This window comes from Pithys albifrons, chromosome 19 (assembly GCF_047495875.1).
Source record: "Pithys albifrons albifrons isolate INPA30051 chromosome 19, PitAlb_v1, whole genome shotgun sequence".
NCBI lineage: Eukaryota > Metazoa > Chordata > Aves > Passeriformes > Thamnophilidae > Pithys > Pithys albifrons.
Genome location: NC_092476.1, coordinates 4,162,277 through 4,175,477, shown reverse-complemented (window position 1 = coordinate 4,175,477; position 13,201 = coordinate 4,162,277). Strand labels below are relative to the sequence as shown.

The following is a 13,201-nucleotide window of genomic DNA, read 5'->3' as shown; positions in this document are numbered from 1 at the left end:
GGCAGAGCAGCCCAAGCTCATTTATTGCCCCCCCGGAGCCCCCGGTGCCGGCTCAGGCAGCCGCACTCCCCGGGCTCCAAGGACGCTGCAGAGCTGCGGGGACACATCGGGCACGGGGCTGGGGGAGCCCGGGGCCCCGCTCCTGCTGCTCGCCGAGGGGCACCGGGGGTCCGGTCCCCGCCGTGGGGACCCCGCGGGAGCGGCCCGAGTGCCCGGGACTCCCGGCGGAGCGGAGCGGGTGTGCGGGCCGGGCGGGCAGCGGCACCAGGGGCTGGGCTCCTCAGGGCACAGACGAGCAGCGCCAGCCCCAGGGGCCCTCCTGGCCCCGTGTCCCGGTCGGGGGACCGGGCCCGGTGCCGCCGTCACTCGCGGAACTTCCACTCCTGGCGGCACATGGGGCAGTGCTGCTGCACCTGCTGCGAGTTCAGCCACTTCAGGATGCAGTGCATGTGGAAGCAGTGCGAGCACTGTCCCCACACCAGCGGGCAGTCGTCGCCGGGCACCTTACCTGCAGCACGGACACACCGTCAGCCCCGCCCGGTGCGCAGTGCCCGGTGCGCGGCGCCGGTGCCGCACTCACAGTCTGGGCAGCAGCCGTTGAAGGCCATCCGGCAGATGCCGCAGTTCTCGTCGTTCGCCACCCACAGCCAGGACGCGACCCCGTGCCAGCTCCGCACGCGCACCCGCATGTCCCGCTCCCGGTCCCGCTCCCACCGGGGCGGCACCACCGGAAGTACCGCCCCCCGCCAGGGTCCCGCGCGCCCCCCGCCCGTTCCGCTTCCGGCGCGGGCGTAGCGCGGCCGGAAGTGCGGGCGGGAACGGAGCCGCCATCATGGCCGACAAGATGGACATGTCCCTGGACGACATCATTAAGCTGAACCGGAGCCAGCGCGGGGCCGGCCGGGGCAGTCGGGGCGGCCGGGGCCGGGGCGGTGCCGCCCGCGGGGGTGGGCCCGGCCGGGGCGGCGTGGGCGGCGGGCGCGCGGGCGGCGGCCCCGTGCGGAACCGGCCGGTGATGGCCCGCGGCGGTGGCAGAAACAGGCCCGCGCCCTACAGCCGGGTACGGATCGGGCGGGCGGGGCTCGGGGCGGCGCGGCGGGGCGGGCCGGGGCGGCGGGTCCGCGCGGAGCGGCGGGGCGGGCGGTCCTTTGTCCGCTCCCGGCGCGGCCGGGAGGCTGCGGGGCCCCGGCGCCGGTCAGCGACGTCCCGGTCTTGTTGCAGCCCAAGCAGCTCCCCGAGAAGTGGCAACACGACCTATTTGACAGCGGCTTCGGGGCGGGGGCCGGCGTGGAGACCGGCGGCAAATTGCTCGTCTCCAACCTGGACTTCGGCGTGTCGGATGCGGACATCCAGGTGGGGCTCGGGCCGCGGGGGTTTCATTCATTGCGCCGGGCCCGGGTGCCCGTGGGCGCCCTGTCGGCTCCGCTGCCTCCTCCACGCGGTGCTGAGGATCCCTGGGTGGATCCCCAGGGATGGGGTTTGTGCTGCGGGTGCCTGCCTTGACACGGTCTCGGTGGTCCCGAGGGTGGCCAGTAAAGCCAGTCTGTAGGTTGTTTCTAAGTGGCTGAGCCGTGGCACAGGCGGGAGAGATGCTGCGGCCCGGCTGGATGGAGCTGAGAGCAGAGAAGCGGCGGTGAGCTCTGAGCTCCCGCCCCTGCAGCTGCCGCCGCCCATCAGCGCCGCGGGTGCGTCCCGGGGCTCTGCTCGGCTGCCCGGCACAGCCACACTGCCCGCCCTGTGGGAGCTGCCTGGGGGTTTGGTTACCAGCAGAGCTCACCGAATGGCTTTGGCCCTGTTTGTTATTCCCAGCCTCACAATTTTGTGTTGCCTCAGGTGTGGGGTTGGTTTTGTTCCTGTGCTAATTCCTTGTTAGGTGGTGCAAGCAGCCAGTGAAGCTCTGCCTGAGTCCCTGGGAAGGACCATCTGGGCCTGGGTTCTGGGCAAGGCTGGCACAGCCTCACTCGGGCCACAGTGTGGCTGCTGGGGGCCCTGTGCTGCTCCTCTCCAGCAGCCCTGCCAGGAGTGCCGTGCCTCGGGAGTGGGTTAGCACAGGCAGGGCTGAGCTGGGCACTGTAGGGGAGTAACATCTGGTGGGAAATTCACCACGGTGAGGTGTCCTTGTTGTTTTCTCAAATGTAGCACCTGTGAAACAAAATTGGTGGCTTCATTGCTGGCTCTTCCAGCCTTTGTGGCAGCAAAGGACCAGACTTCAGCAGGGAATTTTGCTGGTGTCCCGTTTTTGGGGGATATTCTTAATAGACACAAGTAAAGTGCAGTGCAGCTGCCATCATCTCGTGGTTTCCTGTGCTTACATGGCTCATGCTCTGTGAGAAGGACATCTGAGGTCTGCAGTCTTTTTAAAAGTTGCCCCTTTGACTCAGTCTCAACAAACACCCCCAGTTTTCCCAGAAAAAGAAACAGGTCAACATCCCTTGGATGTGCTTCAGTGGCTGTAAAAGTGCTCCTGCAGGAGGTCAATGCAGAGTCCTGCTTGGTTTTGCCACCTGTGGCAGCTCCCGGAGATCCTCCTGCAGGGCTGCGCTCCCTGTGCCGTCGGTGCCTCTGCCGGGCTGCCCGTGGGGATCGGCACGGCCGGCGCTCACAGGGCTGTGCAGGGAGTGCCGTGCTGGCAGCGCTGATGGACAGTGTGCTCCTGTCCCTCTCGTTCCCAGGAGCTCTTTGCGGAGTTTGGGACCCTGAAGAAGGCAGCTGTGCACTACGACAGGTCTGGGCGCAGTTTAGGGACGGCGGATGTGCATTTTGAGAGGAAGGCCGATGCTCTGAAGGCCATGAAGCAGTACAATGGGGTCCCCTTGGACGGTGAGGCTGTGGCTGTTTCTGTGGCCTGTTTGTGTGGCTGGAGTGGAGCAGCAGACGCATCTGTGTCCCACCCCATCCCTGTGTCCCACCCCATCCCTGTGTCCCACCCCATCCCTGTGTCCCACCCCATCCCTGTGTCCCACCCCATCCCTGTGTCCCACCCCACCCCTGTGTCCCACCCCACCCCTGTGTCCCACCCCACCCCTGTGTCCCACCCCACCCCTGTGTCCCACCCCACCCTGTGTCCCACCCCACCCTGTGTCCCTCCCAGCCGTGCCCTTCAAGGCTCACAGTTGCTCTCCCTCCCTCCAGGGCGCCCCATGAACATCCAGCTGGTGACATCACAGATCGACACACAACGGAGACCAGCACAGAGGTGGGAGAGCCCCTGCCCCAGACAGTGCCAGGCCCTTCCCTGGTGAGGAGCACGGGTCCTGTTGGAGTTCACTGAATGCACTAAAACAGTTGCTTTTTAAAACTCACAGTGTAAACAGAGGTGGCATGACCAGAAACCGCGGGATCTCGGGGGGATTTGGAGGTGGAGGCAACAGGCGAGGGACTCGTGGCGGGAACAGAGGAAGAGGCAGAGGAGCTGGAAGAACTTCCAAACAGCAGCTCTCTGCAGAAGAACTAGATGCACAGCTGGATGCTTACAATGCCAGGGTAAGTGCTGCTTGGGCACTGTCACAGGCTCCCTGAGGCGCGTCATCCTGGGCAGCACTGGCAGCCTAGAGCTGGCAGGAAAGGGAAGGTATTTTCCAGGACCTTGGACTAAAGCAGTCTCTCCCTGAAGCTGAGCTGTGCCTCAGCCCAGGCCTCGGAGCACTTTGTCACCTGCTGTTACTGATGGCTGAGGAGTAGTCTCTGCTCCTGCCGAGGTGGGGCAGCTCCTCCAGAGCCAGAACAGCCATGATGAGCAGTAGCTGAACAAAACCTGATGAGCCGAAAGGCACAGGAATGGGAAAGCAGAAAGGAAAATCCCATGTGGAAGAACTGTATGGGCTGCTGCAGGGGAAGGGTGCAATGCTGGTGGCAGAAAAAAGCCCCACCGTGGGGAGTTGCTCACCAGTCACACTTTCAGACCTTGCTCAGCTGTCTGTTCGTGGCTGGGTCCAAATCCCAACAGGGCCAAGGCCCACAAGGGCACCGTGAGAGCAGTGTGGGTGGTGCAGGACCAGGACAAACCAGGGCAAGAGCGAGGAAGGAGTGGGCTGAGCAGGACTGCAGAGGCAGCTGAGGGGTGGTGCAGGGGTGGGGTTGCTGGGGGGACTCAAACCCACCTGTCCCCATCCTGCAGGGCTGGGTGGGCTGTGCAGGGGTGCTGTGGCAGTACCGGGGGTGCTGCAGTGCGTGGTGATGGTTCCTTCTCTCTCGTCTAGATGGACACCAGCTAAGGCAGCAGTGGCAGGCGCAGGGAAGGACTCTGATTTCGCTCCACACTCCCGGCGGGGGCTGCGTCTGTGGCTACGACTACCGAGGATGGGATTTGTTTTACTTTTATGTTCCGGGATAGGTTTTAACTCCTGTAAAGGTTTTTTTTAATTCTGAGCAGACCTGTTTTGTACCGAGTTATTTTTGGGATAAATTTTTCTGGTTGCCTGTTGGGCCGAGGTGGCTTTTTCACCTTTGCCGTAATAAAATAGAACCGTGTCTAGACCTGCGGCCGCTGTTTCACTGCACCGTGCTGGGCCCCGCGCCTCGTCCCGCTCTACGCCGCGCCCCGCCCCAGGCCGTTTCCGTCCCGTTCCGCTCTGCCCTGCCCCGTTCTGTTCCCGTTCCGTTCCCGTTCCGCTCTGCCCTGCCCCGTTCTGTTCCCGCCCCGTTCCGTTCCCGTTCCGCTCTGCCCTGCCCCGTTCTGTTCCCGTTCCGTTCCCGTTCCGCTCTCCCCCGCCCCGTTCCCGCCCCGTTCCGTTCCCGTTCCGCTCTGCCCTGCCCCGCTCCCGCCCCGTTCCGCTCTCCCCTGCCCCGCTCCCGCCCCGTTCCGTTCCCGTTCCGCTCTCCCCTGCCCCGTTCCCGCCCCGTTCCGTTCCCGTTCCGCTCTCCCCTGCCCCGTTCCCGCCCCGTTCCGTTCCCGCCCCGCCTCGGCCCGGCCCAATCAGCGCGCGGCGCGGGCCGGAAGTGCGGCGGTGGCGCGGCCGCGGGTAACGGGAAGTGCCGGGCGTGTCCCGGAAGTGCGGGGGCGCGCGGGGCCTGGGCGGATCCGCGGCGGGGTCGGCGCAGCGCGGAGCGAGCAGGGCCGGTACGGCGGGACGGGGCGGGGCGGGAGCGGCGGGGCGAGAGGGTCAGACCACGACAAGGGCTCGGTCGAGCGCGTCGCGCTGGCTCCGGCCCGCGGGGAGGGGCGGGCGCGGCCGAGGGTCGGGCGCGAGCCCCGGGTGCCCTTGCGCGCCCTTCCCAGGGCCGAGGGAGCCGCCGCACCCGCCGGGGCCGTCCCGGGGCGGAGTGCGCGGGGCTCAGGCCCGCGGCGAGGGCAGAGCGCGGGCGGGTCCCGCCCGGTGCCCGGGCTGCGGGCCGGGGCTGGTGCCTCTGGCGCACACGGGTTGTCCATAAATGGCCGCTCGGTACGAAATGAGGAACTGGGAGCGCTGTCTCGGGCCGGGTTGCTCCAGTCAGGGCAGGGCCCTCCCGCCCCCGAACGCCGCGGGCTGGGTGCGGATCGAGCCCGGCGGGGTTCGCTCGAGGGCCGCGATCGCCGGTGGTGACGGTGGGCACAGTCCTTGGCCCCGCTGAGCTGTTCCAGGGAGGATTTCGGGGCGGCTCTGGCTGTCCGAGCACTCTTCCAGTGCTGGGGATCTTGTCCAGTGATTGCGGGGCTGGCACAGGGCCCGGGCACGGGTCCGGCTGCAGGTACCCACGGGGCCGGTTCGCATCCCGGGGACAGCCCTGCCAGAGGCCTTTCTGCTCCTGCAGCTGTTCGTGAGCGCGTGGAGCTTCTCCTCACACCCCCGGTCTGGCTTCGCTCAGCTCATCTGTGAAGGGGAGATGCAGGTCAGGGTTATATCAGAGCAAAAAGAAAACAGAACTTCCCTGTGCCCAGATTGCAGAGTCCCTGCGGGGCCGCAGCGCATCCCCCTGTTTCCGCGTTCCTCCTGCCTGGAGCTGGGAGCCAGGGGCAGCGACTGCGGGGTGACAGTTCCCTGGGGTGCTTTTACAAAGCGACTGGTGCAGCGGCGGTACCTGGACGTGCCCAGATTCCCGAGGGCAGCGTCCGGCCTCGGGAAGTGTTGGCGAGGCTCCCGCCCCTCCTGGCGGGGCGTGTCCCGCGGTTCCCGGTGCTGCCCCGGGAATCAACTGAGTGTCCCTGTGGAGCAGCCAGGCCGGGTCGGGACGTTCTGGCTGCCCATCCCGGCAGAGCGAACTGGGACAGGGCCTTGCAGAAACGGCTGTTGCTGGATCCCATTCCAGCCAAGTCCCGCGGGTGGCTGTGCAGGCTTTCCCTGCGCCGCGGGGAAGGAGGAAGGGTGGGGACTGCTGGAATTGGCGCTGCTGTGTCCAGGCTGTGCCGAGGCCCGGTGGACGGCGGAAGCCGATTAGCTCATTTGAGGAGACTCTGACTAATGCTGGATTCGCTGGGGCCGTGGGATCGGGATCCTGGGGTATGGAGTCGCTGGCTCCCGCTGGCCGCACGCAGGAATGTTCCCGGCAATGTTTTCTGCCCGGCAGGAGGTGGTGCTCCTGCTTTCACTGCTGTCCTGCAAAACATGCAGAGAATACGGGAGAGACTGCGGGCTTGAGGGAGCAGTGAAGGCACAGTGCAAATTCCCAGGTGGGAGGAGATTTGGCTTCCTGCTGCTTTCTGCAGGCTCCTGTGCTCCCGAGGATCTGCAGGGATCCCTCCTGTGCTCTGCCTCCAGCACGGGCTGGGGCCCCTCTGCAGCTGTGGCAGAGTTCTCCGTGGGCTGTCCTGTCCCCCAGAGCTGTGCAGTGCCGAAGGGCTGGGGGGAGCTGGGGACAGAGGCAAGGACTCTTTCCCCAGAGCCAAGCCCAGGCCTGGCCTGCTCTGCTGGCTGGAATCGTGCTGGTCCGAAAGGGTGTTTTCTGTCTTGGTGGGCTCCTGTCAGTTTAGAGGTCCTGGGCAGGTCAGGGTGGGATGTGATTAATCTGTGTAGTTTTACCTCTGTTTGGTCTGAAAAGTGGAAGGTGGAGGGTGTCGGAGGATGCTCACACAGAGTACCCAGCACCACTGGGGTACATGTGTGGGTGCTGGTGGATCCTCTGACAGGTGTGTGGTTACCGTGCTCTCATGGAGAGCAGTTACAGAATTCAGGAGTTATCAGCAATCTGGGACTTGGGCCTTCAGTTCTGTAAAGCTGGAAGTCCATCACTTCCACTTTCTGGAAGCTGCAGGTATCCTCTGGGCAAGGTGTGGGAGTTAGAGCAACCTGTGGTGCCTGGGAGATGGAATCTAGCCTGGAGCTGAGCCCAAGGACATGAGAAGAGGACCAGGCAGGATGCAGGGAGGGGATGGAGCAGAGCAGGTTGTGTGCATGAGGGTTCGCTCAGCACTTCTGGGAATCCTCAAGCCCAACAGCTGTTCGGGAGAAGTGCACAAGGGAAAGCACTGGGTCTGATATGGAGACACTGGAGTGAAATCTCAGCAGATGTTCATTTGTGGCATGAGATTAAATGTCCTTTTTAAGACAAATTTCCACAGCATTCTGTGTGAGGGTGTTGGAGGCTGTTCTGTGCAGGGATGGTGCCAGTGGCTGTGGGAGCTGCAGGTGCACAGGTAGAGCAGGAAAAGCTTCCAGCACAGACGTCTGTGCTGGGCAGAGCCCTGGCAGAGCCCTGTGGTGTCCCTCCATGCCCCCGGTGCCTTTCTAAAGCTGTGCCAGAGTGTTCTGAGTCTTTAGAGTCCAAGTTGATATTTGCCATAGGATGACCCTTCAGACAGTGTGCCCTGTGGAACTCCAGGAATTCCTGAGGGTGTCACAGGCTTTTACCAAGGATTTTAACGGGGTGTTGGCATCACCTTTCCCCAGCCCTCAGTGCAGCTGGGCGTTTCCTGGGCAGAGTCCTGGGCAGCTGAGCCAGGCTCTGTACCTTGTTTTTTCCATTGCCTGTTTCTCTGGTCACGTGTGCTACAGATCCTTGGAAAGGGCTGAGCCAGGTGTCTCATCCTGCTCTGCTGAGGCACCTGGCACAGGGCACTGACTTGCTTGAATTACAAACCGTAAGTGCCAGATCCCAACAGAGGCTCCCTGCATTCATGCCAGTGATGGGACAGGGGCCTATTCTTGGCTGGAATCTTGTGTTGTGGAGAGCATAACTGGGTTTATTTTGGGCTTGGGTTTATTCTGGGTTTGGATTTATTCTGGGCTTGGGTTTATTTCAAGTGAAAGCCTCATCTGGTGGATCATATGGAGGAGAGTGTTTTCCCTATGGCTTTGGAGTATTTACCTGTTCCAGCTTACAAGCAAAGCTCTGGGGTTGAATTTTTCCTCCCTTTTGCCTGGGCCTCCATGGCTTGAATTCAAGCCCTGGCCTCTGGAGGGTTCTGCAGGGGCCGGGGGCCCCTGGCAGGGTTGTGTACTCCTTGGGGCAGCGGGTGTCTGTGGAGTCACAGCGGGGCAGTTCTGGGGGCCCCCACTCCAGGGGGCCTCACGCCGGTGTGGTTGGTCGGGGCAGTCACACCTCTCCTCCTCCTCAGTGTGGGCTGTGCGTGTGAGGATGGCAGAGCAGGAGCCGACAGCAGAGCAGCTGGCCCAGATTGCAGCTGAGAACGAGGAGGATGAACACTCTGTCAACTACAAGCCACCTGCCCAGAAGAGCATCCAGGAGATCCAGGAGCTGGACAAGGACGATGAGAGCCTGCGCAAGTACAAGGAGGCACTGCTGGGAGCCGTCACCGTGAACGCAGGTGAGCCCTGGGATGTGTTGGGCCCCTCCAGCCTCGTCCCTGCTCCCACCTGGGAGTTGTTCTCCCAGATCTGTGTTTGGGCAAGACCACAGCCTGAAGCACAAAGCTGTGTCGTGTCCCTGTGCCTATCGCTGGCCCATGGAATAGGACTCCAGAGCAGGACTGATGGGTGGGGTGGCACTGCCTTCAGTGGGGCACTGTGGGCTGGGCCTGGTGCAGCAGGAGCCCTGACCCTCACACAGTGGGAGGGTCTCACTGATTTTCCTGCATCTTTCAAGAAGTGCCCGGGAAGGAAAAGGAGCCATGTTGGCTGGTGTCAGGATGGGTGTTTAATATAAGCCTTTTCACTTGTCTCTAGATCCCAATGCTCCAAATGTGGTGGTGACCAAACTGACCTTGGTCTGCGCTACTGCTCCAGGCCCCCTGCAGCTGGACCTGACTGGTGAGTTGGGAAGGAATTCCAGCCCTGCTCCCAGGCAGAGCTGGCAGGAGCACTTCTGGCAAGGTGGGGGAGCCCTCCTGTGTCAGAAGTGGAGTGCTGGGGGCAGTGCCTGAGCCCTGGGGGGTTCTGCCCCTGGAGCCTGGCAGTGGTGCTGCATCACCTGGGTGCTTCATAGGGGTGTGAGGGGCTGGATGAGGCAGTCAGGTTCCTCCAGCCTGCATGGTGACACTTGTGACAGCTTTGAGATGGTGACAGGCTCGGGGTAAACATCTGCAAAGGAACACTCTGGAATTAACTTAATGGCTGTGCTGCAGTGTCCTGTTGCAGGCCCTGCAGCAAAGGCCATTCCCTGCTCCTGCAGCTCCTGCCCAGCTGCCTCCTGCCACAGAAATTCATCCCAGAACACAGCATGGAGGGTCTCTGACCAACCCTCTTCCTTCTCCACAGGTGACCTGGACAGTTACAAGAAGCAGGCGTTTGTGCTGAAGGAGGGCGTGGAATACCGGATAAAAATTTCCTTTAGGGTAAGGATTCCTATCTGGAAACTGACCCAGCGGATCACTGGGGGTTGTGCTGGGGCAATGGGCTCCTCCTGTGGGTGGTGTGAGCAGTGGGAATGGAGACATCCTGCACAGTCCCTGCTCCTCTCTCTACAGGTGAACAGGGAGATTGTGTCAGGGTTGAAGTACATCCAGCACACATTCCGGAAAGGCGTGAAAAGTAAGTGCTTCTCTGTGACTCGGTGCTGCTCGGTGTGAGTGGGGGCTTCCTGCCCATCCTGCTGGTGTGCCAGGGGCTGCCTGGCAGTTCCTCATGGGAGGGGACAGCCCTTGGTGCCGCTGGGGCTGTGGAGCTCTGCAGAGGCCTCTGGTCCTGCGGGGCAGCTCATGATCCTGCCTGTACCACGTGTGCTCCCCCCTGGAGCACGTGTGACCCCACCCCAGGCACAGCAGGAGGGGCAGGTCACAGCTGACAGAGGTGCCAAGTGCTGGGGGGTCGCTCCCCACAGGAGGGGCTGTTCCTGGAGAGAATGCAGCTCTGAACATGGGTGATGTTTGTGTTCTCACAGCTGCTCTGTGGATTGTTGTGGCAAACCTTTTGTTTGCTTCACCTTGCCCCAGATGCAGGGGAGGCTCCTGAACAGCCTCCATACACCTCTTTTTCTCCTTCTAGTTGACAAAACTGAATACATGGTTGGGAGCTACGGCCCCCGAGCAGAGGAGTATGAGTTTCTGACCCCCATGGAAGAGGCCCCAAAGGGCATGCTGGCCCGGGGCAGCTACAACATCAAATCCAAGTTCACAGATGATGATAAGACTGACCACCTGTCCTGGGAGTGGAACCTGACCATCAAGAAGGATTGGAAGGACTAGCCCTTCCTGAGGCCAAACTCCAGAGAGCGTGAATCAGACAGTGGCTACCGTAGAATTCCCCCCTGTACCAAAGTGCTGACATTGGAACCCTCTTACCTGTCACCACCCCCATTATCATTTGACCAGAGAGCTCAGTTTTGTACATGCCTCCTCCCCAGAGAATTGCCGAGTGCATTGACCAAACCATGCTGTCTGCATCTGGTCTGCAGCTGCCCGTGCCAGCCTGTGCCGCCTCAGCGCCAAGGGGAGCGCCTGCTCCCTCGCCAGGCCCTTCCCTGCTTCCCACCTTCCTTCATCCAGGAGGTGCTGAAGGAGAGGGGCTCCTGTTAGGATCCCGTGCTTGGCTTTCCTGTGCACAGCTCAGGGTAGCTACTGCCTCCAAGTAGCTGAAGAATTTTGGTGCCAGGCAGCTGTCGAATCAGTTTATTGGCTCAAGTCCTGTCTGCCTGCCCCTTCTGCTCCGTCAGTGTCCCGGGAGCACTGGCAGCTTCATTTGTGGATGTTCCCTGTAACCATGATGCCTTAACTGTGTAACACATATCCTCTAGGGAGGGGGCCCTGCCCCAGTTACACTTTTTAAATGCCACCCACCCTCCCCATCCGTTGGCATGGGCTCAGCTTGGTCACGCCCCTCATGGGTTATTAGGAAAGATTCATAACTTCCCGCTTTGCTGCTGGTCCGTTCCTCACCTGAGATGGGACATGGCTAGAGGGGAGGGAGTGTGACATTCTGGGTGACGCCTGGCCACCTCTACCAGCACCCTGAGCAGTGGCCTGGCTGGACCCTGGCCCAGCCTGCGCAGAGCTCTGCGCTCTCTGGGGGCCCCTGTGGCGTGGAGGGGCTGCCGGGCAGGGGAATGGGCGTCACCAGTGTTGCCATCACCTCACACTTCTCATTGCAGCCCAGGGAGCTGCAAAGCACTGAAATTCCAGGACAGCACCCACCCTCCTGGCTGTTTGGGGCTGAGCAATGGACGAGTCTGTCTCTGCAGCTGCTCCTGATGTGATCAGCAAAGCGCTTGTGATGGACAAGTGTTCCAAAGCGGTTAATGCCTTATGTATCTGTTCTGCCTTTAAAATCTGTGCCTGGCCTGTCAGTAGTTACTGCCTTGACACTCGGCCCCCCGTGCCTGCTGCAGACCCACTGGCCCCACCCTTGGCCCTGTGGCTGCTGCGCTCGGGGCAGAGCCGCCCCCGGCCCTGCGAGCCTCGGGGCGCTGGGCAGGCACCCGCCCGCTCCACAGCCTTCATTGCATCTACCACGTTGAGGTCGTATCAGAACTGGGACCAAGTACATGTGGCTTTCTTGTAGCTACGTCTTTGCCTCTAACTCCCCTCGCCCTGACCCTAGAGAGGTTTTTGTTAATTTGATTTGGTGCGTATTGTCTGTAAGTCCTAGACCCGGGTTAACAGGTTTGGAATCATCGTCTGCTTCTCCTTTTATGACAGTTAAATAAAATCTTTGAACTGACTGTGTGCTGTCCATGCTGGATCTTTGGCAAGAAGTGGCCAAATGGAATTTCTGCAAACACCTGGAGTTGAAGAAGACAATGACCCCTGGGCTTGCTGGAATGTGAAACGGGATCTGGGACAGCCTTTGTCAGAGAAAGAGAGGCCCCATGGCAAGTGTGTGCAGGATCTGTCCCTTGCTGTTTGCCCTTTCTGCATTGCTTGCAGTGTGAGAGACTGAGGGATGGGAGTGTGGGGGGCAGTGAAAACAGGGCCAGCAGACAAGCTCTGTGGCCTGTCAGCATCGTGCCTACTCCAGCTGCAGTAATGAAGGGAAATTCCTGTGCAGTCACAGGAATGAGGGAGGTGTTTGGGAGAACACAATCCAGGGGAGGCGGACGTGATAAGAACCTGCAGATATTTACAGAGCGTGTGGCATGTTTGTGTTTAGGATAAGAACAGTGTAGACATGAAAAGCTCTTTACAGAAACCAATGTGAGCGAAGCTGCAGGAGGGAGCTTGGGCCTGCTCTTGCTCAAAGACTCACCCAGAACTCTCTAGGCTCTGTCTCATATTCAGCCTTGGGCCCAAGAAAGCTCTAAACGAGATGAAGGGACTTGGAAAGGGCAAGGTCTGAAGGCAGCAGCGTGGGCCAGGCAGGAGCTGGCATGCAGCTGGTGGCCACTCCAGCAGGCACGTGTTGCTCCTGCTGCTTGTGCTGCCCAGCCGCGTCTCCCTGTCCCTCCCTGCGCTGTGGGGCACGGAGGGCAGGAGAAGGGAACAGGCCTCGCCCTCAGAGTGTCAGTTGGAGTGAGCCCAGATGTGCTGACAGCACAAAGGCCCCCCTTGTGCTGGCCCCCAACAGCCACTCTGTGGGCAGGGACAGGCTGGCGCAACCCCAGGGCTTTGGCAAGAGTTTGCACACACAGGGTGTCAGGACTATTGGGCTGCTTGTGCCATGGTAGGAGGCCTAGAGGGGCAGGACAGCCATGCCATGCTCTGCCTCTGGGAATCTCTGCCTCTGTGTTCCCTGGCATGTAATCCCTGCTGCAGGGTGACAGCCGGGCTCTCCTGCCCGGTGTGAACCCACAGACGTGGCTCCTGTCCCAGGCTGGGTGGGACAGAAGACGTGCATGAATTGCAGCTCCCAAAGTAAAGCCTCAGCCCCTTCCAGGTGAGGCACCCCATGAACCAAAGCTGGAGGTTGTGCTGGAGCAGCCTGGGCTGTTCTCATCCAGGGCTGCAGCACTTCCACCT

The 13,201-nt window shown here is 61.6% G+C and overlaps 3 protein-coding genes and 1 long non-coding RNA gene across 4 annotated transcripts; 2 read left to right on the top strand and 2 right to left on the bottom strand.

The window, feature by feature from the left end:
- Window positions 1–4: 4 nt before the first annotated feature.
- ANAPC11 (anaphase promoting complex subunit 11) lies at window positions 5–767 on the bottom strand. Its single transcript, XM_071573775.1, has 2 exons — window positions 581–767; window positions 5–508 (listed from the first exon to the last, which is right to left on the bottom strand). Exons 1-2 carry the CDS (start codon window positions 687–689, stop codon window positions 363–365), a joined length of 255 nt encoding a protein of 84 aa, XP_071429876.1. The 5' UTR covers window positions 690–767; the 3' UTR covers window positions 5–362.
- A 12-nt stretch (window positions 768–779) lies between these two features.
- On the top strand, window positions 780–4,476 carry ALYREF (Aly/REF export factor). The gene is made up of 6 exons (XM_071573774.1): window positions 780–1,060; window positions 1,222–1,353; window positions 2,673–2,820; window positions 3,133–3,196; window positions 3,306–3,483; window positions 4,200–4,476. Exons 1-6 carry the CDS (start codon window positions 833–835, stop codon window positions 4,212–4,214), a joined length of 765 nt encoding a protein of 254 aa, XP_071429875.1. The 5' UTR covers window positions 780–832; the 3' UTR covers window positions 4,215–4,476.
- On the bottom strand, window positions 3,098–4,755 carry LOC139680831 (uncharacterized). The gene is made up of 3 exons (XR_011699420.1): window positions 4,101–4,755; window positions 3,655–3,754; window positions 3,098–3,554 (listed from the first exon to the last, which is right to left on the bottom strand). It is a non-coding gene; the product is annotated as an uncharacterized lncRNA (long non-coding RNA).
- A 197-nt stretch (window positions 4,756–4,952) lies between these two features.
- Window positions 4,953–11,967, top strand: ARHGDIA (Rho GDP dissociation inhibitor alpha). The gene is made up of 6 exons (XM_071573801.1): window positions 4,953–5,059; window positions 8,471–8,680; window positions 9,039–9,122; window positions 9,570–9,646; window positions 9,779–9,842; window positions 10,296–11,967. Exons 2-6 carry the CDS (start codon window positions 8,491–8,493, stop codon window positions 10,493–10,495), a joined length of 615 nt encoding a protein of 204 aa, XP_071429902.1. The 5' UTR covers window positions 4,953–5,059; window positions 8,471–8,490; the 3' UTR covers window positions 10,496–11,967.
- Window positions 11,968–13,201: the final 1,234 nt, after the last annotated feature.

Excerpts from the sequence above, each read along its gene's own strand:
- ALYREF (XM_071573774.1), top strand. The coding sequence starts at position 833 with ATGGCCGACAAGATGGACATGTCCCTGGACGACATCATTAAGCTGAAC. Across the intron at positions 1,061-1,221 it reads GGCCCGCGCCCTACAGCCGG|CCCAAGCAGCTCCCCGAGAA; the intron begins GTACGGATCGGG and ends GTCTTGTTGCAG. Across the intron at positions 3,197-3,305 it reads CAACGGAGACCAGCACAGAG|TGTAAACAGAGGTGGCATGA; the intron begins GTGGGAGAGCCC and ends TAAAACTCACAG.
- ANAPC11 (XM_071573775.1), bottom strand. The coding sequence starts at position 689 with ATGCGGGTGCGCGTGCGGAGCTGGCACGGGGTCGCGTCCTGGCTGTGG. Across the intron at positions 509-580 it reads CAACGGCTGCTGCCCAGACT|GTAAGGTGCCCGGCGACGAC; the intron begins GTGAGTGCGGCA and ends TCCGTGCTGCAG.
- ARHGDIA (XM_071573801.1), top strand. The coding sequence starts at position 8,491 with ATGGCAGAGCAGGAGCCGACAGCAGAGCAGCTGGCCCAGATTGCAGCT. Across the intron at positions 8,681-9,038 it reads AGCCGTCACCGTGAACGCAG|ATCCCAATGCTCCAAATGTG; the intron begins GTGAGCCCTGGG and ends ACTTGTCTCTAG. Across the intron at positions 9,647-9,778 it reads GGATAAAAATTTCCTTTAGG|GTGAACAGGGAGATTGTGTC; the intron begins GTAAGGATTCCT and ends CTCTCTCTACAG.